Source organism: Solea senegalensis, linkage group LG9 (genome assembly GCF_019176455.1).
Source record: "Solea senegalensis isolate Sse05_10M linkage group LG9, IFAPA_SoseM_1, whole genome shotgun sequence".
Lineage (NCBI taxonomy): Eukaryota > Metazoa > Chordata > Actinopteri > Pleuronectiformes > Soleidae > Solea > Solea senegalensis.
In genome coordinates this window covers 16,026,064-16,035,181 of record NC_058029.1, presented here as the reverse complement: position 1 = coordinate 16,035,181, position 9,118 = coordinate 16,026,064, and the positions used below count along the sequence as shown (strand labels likewise).

Below are 9,118 nucleotides of genomic sequence, written 5' to 3'. Positions count from 1 at the left end.
GTCATGCCATGCAGAAAACCCCACAATTTATGCATTTAGTTGTGCGGTTACTTGGTATTGTCACATGTCGAGTTTTCCACCATGGGAAGACAAACATGTAGCTCGAGAGTTTACGTCAAACTTTAAAATCATGAGCAGAGACGCTCTCGCAGATAAAAGCCGTAAACTGAAAGTCTCATAAAGTTAGGGTTGGTGATCCTGGAAAAACAGTTTGAGCAGGCTACATTTTGAAAGTCAGAAGTCCAAGCCTCTTTCTTCAGACTCCTCCGAAGCTACGCCTCCAGAGCACAGGAACGCGTAACAGACACAGATTCATGAGCACTGCGCAACATCGGTACTTTCGGTACTTTTCGGTGCCCCTATGTCTTTTGGATTCTTTGATCCCAACAAATACTCAAAAAAGTTCACAAAGACATAAAGTTAATCTACCTTCTACCTCCAGTAGAAGCAGAGCCACCATGGCATCACTTTGCTGCCTTTTCTGGGCTTTCAGTCGTCGCCACCGTTCAAACGCTGCACCGATGTTCACTCTGGTCTTGGATCGCTCTGCATCAGCCTTTTTTTTTCGCAGTAGCATTCCCAAAAATCTTTTATGTTAGCAACCAACACCTGTTGTTGTGCTATCCAACTGTCTCGTTGGATTTAGTAAACTAGCATAAGCTCTGGTATTGTCTTCTGAGCATGTGCGATTAGTGCACGAAGAGGGTTGTGCACGTCAGGGGAGGGGGGCAGATGGCAGTTTGATTGATGCATCAGGATCCAATTAATTAGTTTGGGCCGTTCAATATGATTGGATGTTGTTTTTACAGGCCTGTGCATTAATTAATTGGTTACAATTGGGTTGTGAAGAGGATTTTTTTAAGCAATACAAACAATAGATGCATTGATATGGTTCATTTATCAATGAGGTAATGAAGAATATCTCTTATATTTAACTTGGAGAGTCAGTGTGTATAGTTTGGCTACAAGAAGTTTGATGGTCATGGGGGCGGGGGGGTGTCAGATCTGTTAGTGTGTGTGTGTGTTTGTGTGTGTGTGTTTTAAAGCTGCCTGTGGTCCCGCCTCAGTGGGAGTGATGACGTCACACATTTAAGGAGCATGGGCTCTGAGCGCCGCACTTTCCCTGGATTTGTCAAATCAGTCTCGAGCTGAGCCTCTGCAGAGGGGAAACATCCTCATCGGACTGGAGCTACATGGAAAAGGTATTTTATTTCTATCTTTGTTATTCTCTCAAAGTTTTGTGAATGAGATGAGGCTGCCAAGAAAGCAAATGTTTCAGGTTTTAAAGCGTGTCCTGGCATATTTGTGTGTTGTTTGAATTGTTCAGCCTGTTTGATCCTTCTTACATCGGGAAAGGTCTTTAAACAATTAACTGCTCAAATACAACAGAAGAGGAGGAAGGCAATAAAGCACATGCAGCTGCTTTTATGTTCTAGGAGGTTTTTTTTTCATGTGGTTCTTACATTAAAAAGATTAAACTATAATGGTCATGAAATTCCTGTTTTATACACATTGATGTGGATTTAATTTCATTTAAAAGGAAACTTTATTTTAAACCTTTAGTTTACTAGGAAATCACTCTGAGATTAAAATGTATTTTACCACTTGCTGTTTAACTATACGTTCCTTTACATTTGCTCACTTCAAGAGAAGTTTGTATTGTTTTGCTGTCAGTGTGTGTGTGTGTGTGTGTGTGTGTGACTGAGTTAGTGTTTTAACGCATGGATGAACTTTCACAAAACACAATGTGAAACTGCATCTCCAAATGATTCAGCTTTCAGATTTCACTCTAATTAAATGTAAATCCTTGGAAAAGATGGTTCACAGACCAGTTGTTAAGCCCGAGTCTGACTCTCCTGCTGCATTCACTGAATTTACCTCAAAGTCAGTCTCAGTGACTGCACTGCATGTCCTGACAAACAACATCCTCTCTAGGCATTTTTAAGAAGAAAATCTGACAAACTTTTCTAGTAATCACAATAGTCGAGTGAGTGATGTAATGTCTATGATTTAATACAAAGTTGAATTCTTTTTTGGTTCATATTTCAGGTTTGAAGACAATGATGGATTTCATGACTTTGTACATGATGAATACAACAGACGGCATTGTAATAAATGGCACTACGTATGAAGATGAAGAGTACGACTATAAGGACGAGCACGCTGAGCTGAGGCAGTCTCTAAACATCATGTCTCTCATTGTTTACTGCTTGGCCTTTGTTCTTGGTGTGTTTGGGAATGGAGTGGTTATCTGGGTGACCGGATTCAAGATGAAGAAAACAGTCAACACAGTTTGGTTCCTGAACCTTGCTGTGGCCGACTTCCTCTTCACCGCATTTCTGCCGCTGAGTGTGACGTACACAGCCATGGATTTCCACTGGCCTTTTGGCAACTTCATGTGCAAGCTGAACAGCACTGTCAGCTTTCTGAACATGTTTGCCAGTGTCTACATCCTTGTGGTGATCAGTGTGGACAGATGGGTGTCTGTGGTGTGGCCCGTCTGGGCCCAGAATTACCGAAGTGTACAGAAGGCGTCCTGTGTGAGTCTGGGTGTTTGGATACTGGCTCTGATTCTCAGTGCTCCATACTTCATCTTTAAAGACACTGGACCATCATATCATAATGAAGACATCATCAACTGCTTCAACAACTTTGCTCTTTCTGATGACTATGAGACACCATCTGTGAATCTGCTGCGACAGTTTCGTCATCAGACCATGACCATCACCCGCTTCCTCCTGGGATTTGTTGTCCCCTTCACTGTCATCGTGTCCTGCTATGCTGTGATCATCCACCGTCTCAGGAGGAACCGCACTCTGGCCAGCCACTCAAGTCGCCCCTTTAAGATCATTGCTGCGGTTATCACCACCTTTTTCCTGTGCTGGGCTCCGTATCACATCATGGCTCTAATTGAGATGGTCAATCACACAGCAATCCATTCAAGTGAAATATTGGACCATGTCATAACTATTGGTGTCCCTATAGCCACCAGCCTTGCTTTTCTCAACAGTTGCCTGAACCCACTGCTGTATGTGTTCATGGGCCAAGATTTCAAGGAAAAAGTCCGCAAGTCCATCCTGAATGTGTTGGAGAATGCCTTTCAGGAGGAAGTTTCTCGTTCTTATACTTACACAAACTCTATGGTCACCAGTCGGAGTAAAGAGAAGTCTGTTTCTGATGCTGAGGTATGAGGTTGCCCATGATATGGATAAACAAATACTGTAACTGTGCATAGAAAAATGTAATTGTATATAACAAATAACTTTTTTCAGCTTTTGTTTTTAATCCAAAGACCCACAAGAAAATCTCTATACATCACCTGAGACGGGAACATTATGGTATGAGTTTTGTGATTGGCTAACGAAAATAGATAACTGCGTCAGTTGACTCATTTTGATATTGATGTTTGATGTTTGAGCAATTGGTGATGCTTTTTTGGGCTGAATTGTTTCTGAAATAATGGGAAACTGAAATGTTTTGAATTGAATAAAGTCCATTCATACAGCAAGTTTCATAGTGAAAATAATAATGTGCACATACATTACATGTTACATGTACAATACCCTTATGAATGGGATGGTTGTGTCAGGGAAGGGCATCTGATGTACAAATCTCTGCCAAATCAAAAATGCAAATCATTGGCTGTGGCGACATCTAGAGAGGGAGAAGAAAAACATTCTAAAGCAGCCTTTATGTACATGAACACATATGTGCATTATTATAGAAACTATTTTCATTTGTTGAATATTAATTAGGGTGGAACAATTTTGAATAAATATCTGATTGCGGTTATTTTTGACTGAAATGTCATCGCGATATCAGAGGGAATGGTTATTTTTACATAATTATTCTCATTTTATTTTAATAACATATTTAAAATGATTACGCTGTAATATTTGTGCAGATTGGTGAGAAACAAAGATGTTTTTCTTCTATCTGTAGAATACAATGTGTATAAGGCAGGACAATATTTAATCTAAATAATATTATATTATACATATATTGTGATTTTGATAAGATTTTCGCCCTTATATTTCTTGTGCTTGTTTATTATGCAGCCCTGTTGTTGTAGCTGCACTCTATATATAAACTGTGCTAGAGATAAGGGATGTAACTGACACCTGTCATGATTTCAAAATAGGTATTACATTGGTTTAAGATTTGTTTTGTGCAACAAAGGAAAGAGAAAGGTGCTGTAACACAAAGTTGATAAAGGGAACTTTATGTTTCTCATCTGTCTCGTACAGTTGAGCTGTTGATATGATTATATGTATAAAAATAACAAGCAATAAAACAAGTGTTTGACAAGCATATAATCATTTTAGTTAAATGACAAAGTAAACAGTTATTTTTCTGTATCGGTTGTAAAATCATGTGTTATAGAATCAGAACTCCCCATTGTGAAATATAATTGCATAACTGTTTCACAAACTGGCTAACAGAAAAGGTAATTTCCCCAACATCCCCATTTAACTGATTGAGCTGCATGCTTTGGTTAACATGTTATTTAGCATATCTGTATATATAAAGAAAAACATTAACATTAGATTGTAATGGTTTTAGGTGCAGCTGCATTATAAACTTGCTTCATTTGATCACTCGCAGTCATTTTTTTTTCTGAATGCCTGTGACTTTAACCCTTCAGAAAATGCATTCTGTGGTTTAATTGTGATGTTTTTAATGTGATTTATATCATGTAGTCTCAGTTTATAATCATGGTGAACAACAACATACATTTTTAGAAACAAGGCCCTGTGGATTTTGGGAATTTATATTTGGGGAAAATTAACTTAAATAATCAGTCAGTAATAAAAAATCTTAATCTCTAAAGATAAATAATCTCTAAACTGACATCTTGATTCTTGAATGATCTGTTCAATGTAAACGATATTTCATAATTTTTACTTTTTAGCCTTATAGCAGATAAATATATCAGTTACATCGATAACTCACAATAACAGTCATTAATGATGACTGTTATTGTGGCCTTTTTTTTTGTGGCCTTTTTTTTGGACTATATTATTTTGCACTTTTTCCACATGTAATTTGTATGTCTAATGATCACAGAGCATTACTAACACTGTAATAAATATGTTTGTGCTAATAAAAGCTTTGCATAAGCACATGTCCAGTTGTCAATGGGTAAATCATCATTGAATTGTTATTATGTTTTAAAATAATTTGAAGATTTTTTTTGTACTAAAATCACTTAGGGTAGGTGTTAACATGATGCCTTATTGTGTATAAAAAGAAAAATAAATATAAGTAAAATAATTGGACTATAAGTGTACGTTTAGTTTGTTTTTATATAATGAAAACATATTGAATCGTGAAAACCACAAAAACATTAAAAAAAGGGGGAAAAAAAGAGCACAGGGACTTTATTTGGTGTTTACAGTCTATTTTTTACTTTTCCTGTATAACATGATGTTTTAAGTTACAGACATCAGTAATCATGCTATTAGTGTTCATATAAATACAAACTTCAAAAGTTATCAGTTACTGAAATTACAAACATGAGGTATTTCAACATTTATTTATTTTTAAAAAAAATCAGCTTGCAAAACAGGATGCTGACAACCTTGGCATATGAAACTGCTCCAATACAAATATACCAAACTATATTCTGACTACAGATCAGTTTAGTTTGGATAGAATTGAAACTACAGAAGCAGGAAGCTTATGGTCTGCATGTCCAGTAGGCTGCCATGACACGTTGATTTGAGCAATATGAAAACATTTGCCATTACACAACACAAACCATACAAGTGGAAGTGTGGGTTAGAACAGAGGGGAGCTACAATGCCCATGGCTCCGCCTCAGCATGAGCAGAGACACACTGTGCAGTTTTTGTACATTATTGTAAAATCTGTCAGACCATAATCGGGTAATCCTCTGCTACGAATTCTTCTTTAGCGGTTTGGCAGCAAAAGGTATGTTACTCATACGTTTGTTAAAAGGACATGTCATTGAAAACACATTTTATCTGTTCAAAAGCTTACCTTGAACTTTTGTTGTGATGGTAACGTTGTGAAATAACTTGAGAGGATGTGCTGATTTGGCAGGTCTCTCAACGTTCATTTTTGAATTAACATAATGTTATGTTGTAATGATAGCATCATGATTAAAGTCTTCAGGGAAGTTGATGTAAGTCCTCTTAGGTCATGGAGATTCCCCTGTGTGTTTGATATGAATAATGATGATGACTTTTTAAAGTTGATGATGATGACTTTTTTAAAGCATATCTCCGCTGCAGATCTCAAGGCAATGATGGAGACGACCACAGCTCTTAATGGCAGTGCAGACAATGAAACTGGACTAAACAACGATGACCACCTTGCCAGGGTGATGGTATCTCTGCACAACATGACTATCTTTATTTACTCCCTGGCCTTTGTTCTTGGTGTGTTAGGAAATGGAGTGGTTATTTGGATGACCGGCTTCAAGGTGAAAAAAACAGTTAACACAGTTTGGTTCCTCAACCTTGCTGTGGCTGACTTCCTCTTCACTGCATTTCTGCCTGTGGGTGTGACGTACCTGGCTTTGAACCTCCATTGGCCTTTTGGCAAATTCATGTGCAAACTGTATGCCATTATATCCTCCTTGAACATGTTTGCCAGTGTCTACATCCTGGTGGTGATCAGTGTGGACAGATGTGTGTCTGTGATGTGGCCTGTCTGGGCTCAGAATCATCGCAATGTACGCAATGCGTCCTACGTGTGTCTGGGTGTTTGGGCACTGGCTCTAAGCCTAAGTGCTCCATTCTCTGTCTTCAGGGACACTGCACCATCATCTTTTGATGAAGAGGTCATATACTGCTTCAACAACTTTGCTCTTTCTGATGACTTCAAGACACAATCTGTGAATCTGCTGCGAGAGTTTCGTCAACAGGCCATGACCATCACCCGCTTCCTCCTGGGATTTGTTGTCCCCTTCACTGTCATTGTGTCGTGCTACGCTGTGATCATCCACCATCTCAGGAGGAACCGCAATCTGGCCAGCCACTCAAGTCGCCCCTTTAAGATCATTGCTGCCGTTATCACCACCTTTTTCCTGTGCTGGGCTCCGTTTCACATCATGGCTCTAATTGAGATCTTCAGTCGCACAGGTGTTGCTCCAAGTGATACTTTTATCTATTTCTTTGTTATCGGTACTCAATTAGCCACCAGCATAGCCTTTCTCAACAGTTGCCTGAACCCACTGCTGTATGTGTTCATGGTCAAAGATTTTAAAGATAAAATCCGTACATCCATCCAGAATGTGTTGGAGGCTGCCTTCCAGGAAGAGGAGACTCACTCTCACACTGACACAAAGTCAACAGACACTAGTCAGAGCAACAAAAACACAGCTAATAGTGAGGTGTAAGGGTGTCCATGGAATTAAAAAACGAATTCTGAAACTATGCATTAACAAATCTATATATTTCCTTGTTGTCTTTCTACTGAGACCCTCAGTACGATTGTATGTTTGGATCTGATGTGAGTATTACTGTTGTTAATGTTACCAGAGCGCCTGCATGCTTTTTAACATCACCCACAGTATTTAAAAAATAGCAAGTCTATAAGGTATTATAACCAAACGTCAACAATTTTAAAAAATGTAATTAAACTTCTTGACTTTCTTCTCCCACATGCACAGCAGATTTTGACATATACAAGGTATACAATAGCATTTATTCATGAAACAGCATGATTAAAAGTGTACCCTGACTGCAGTGATCAGTTTGGGTACATATCCTATTGAGTAGAGAATCTCATTTGACTTACAGAAGTGTCAATTCAAAGCTAAATATTGCCATGATGAATTTATTTTTTCATAAACCCCTAATTAAAAATCCATATTATGATGTTTGATCTTAAAGTAGATTTATTTTCCTTACAATATCTTCAAATATTTATGGCTCATATTTGATGTTTCTATTTTTCTATATCAAATGTTTCTGCAAGAAATTGTTTGTTTATGAGAGGCATAAAAAAAATCTGTGAAAGCTATGTAACTGAAGTTGTTTTAACATTTAATGGTTACATTTGTCAGTCCTGAATTAACATTACAACATTGTCATTTTGTAGGTACAATATGAAGTCACCTATAACTTGATAATCGATATCCACAATTATATTATGCCTATCCATAATTCCAGCTTGGCACATCTATAACAATTTTGATCTCACATAAATTAAAAAATTAAAATTAAAAGACAATATAAAATTGGAATTATGGATAGTCATGAAATTGTGGATATCTAATATATTTATTTTAAGTGGGAAGAATTAAATAATGTCTATGTCAAATATATATCCAGAATAGCTTTAACAGCTTTGAGATTTGTAAACAAAAGTTCTTTTAATAAGTTCTGTACATATACACTTAAAGGTGGAATGCTGCCCTCTGCAGTTCCATTGTCTTAATAACAGTTTGAAGCTCTTTTTCACAGTTCAAAGTTCTATTTCAATCTTAATCTCGCCATCCTTCCTTCTAAAAAATGTTTTATTTTTTTATTCACTTAAATAACAAAGACAAGCTTATTAAGAGGCAGGAAAATTCTTTGCTTAATAACAGGAGAAATCCACATAAAGCAATATATAATTACTAGAACATTTATATAAGGGGGTACAGAACATTGTCAACATTTACGTTTATAAATAAAAGTGTGAAAAGACTATTTCTTCTGTTGGAAAAAACTGCTTGTATTAATTTGTGATGGGAATCAGTATCGGTCAGTATCGTATTCATCCGACAGGACAAATAAAAAGGTAAAATCCAATACAATGCAAAAATCCTATATGTCACATGCTTCATTATGCACAGACTGTTAAAATGTAAATAAAAACCAGCAAAAACATTTTAGCTGAGTCATATTTGGGCTGTTTATTTCTTCTTTTTTGGAAAACCATATTATACACATTTGGAGAATTATCTTTGAAATTACTCAGCCCAAATGTGTTAACAACTTCATAATTAAATGGTCTAAAATGACTGCATCATATGACTAATATCGGTATTGTATCGCAAACCAAAATCATCCCTAGTATTAATCAATAATTACACAGAAGCTTTGGGCCTATATAATATAAAATTGTGTTTTTGTTGTTTATAGTTCTGTAACAAGAGAAATCCA

The 9,118-nt window shown here is 36.9% G+C and overlaps 2 protein-coding genes across 3 annotated transcripts; both read left to right on the top strand.

Annotated features, from left to right (window-relative positions):
• Nucleotides 1-983: 983 nt before the first annotated feature.
• Nucleotides 984-5,134, top strand: LOC122774562 (chemokine-like receptor 1). The gene is made up of 2 exons (XM_044033964.1): nt 984-1,202; nt 2,050-5,134. The coding sequence occupies exon 2, from the start codon at nt 2,061-2,063 to the stop codon at nt 3,189-3,191; it is 1,131 nt and encodes a 376-aa protein (XP_043889899.1). The 5' UTR covers nt 984-1,202; nt 2,050-2,060; the 3' UTR covers nt 3,192-5,134.
• Nucleotides 5,135-5,757: 623 nt separating this feature from the next.
• Nucleotides 5,758-8,842, top strand: LOC122774563 (chemokine-like receptor 1). Of its 2 annotated transcripts, none has more exons than XM_044033966.1 (2): nt 5,758-5,933; nt 6,241-8,842. In XM_044033966.1, exon 2 carries the CDS (start codon nt 6,268-6,270, stop codon nt 7,363-7,365), a length of 1,098 nt encoding a protein of 365 aa, XP_043889901.1. In that variant the 5' UTR covers nt 5,758-5,933; nt 6,241-6,267; the 3' UTR covers nt 7,366-8,842. The 2 variants fall into 2 exon arrangements, with proteins under 2 accessions (XP_043889901.1, XP_043889900.1); XM_044033965.1 differs by having other exon boundaries at nt 5,759-5,933; nt 6,257-8,842.
• The last annotated feature ends 276 nt before the right edge of the window (nt 8,843-9,118 follow it).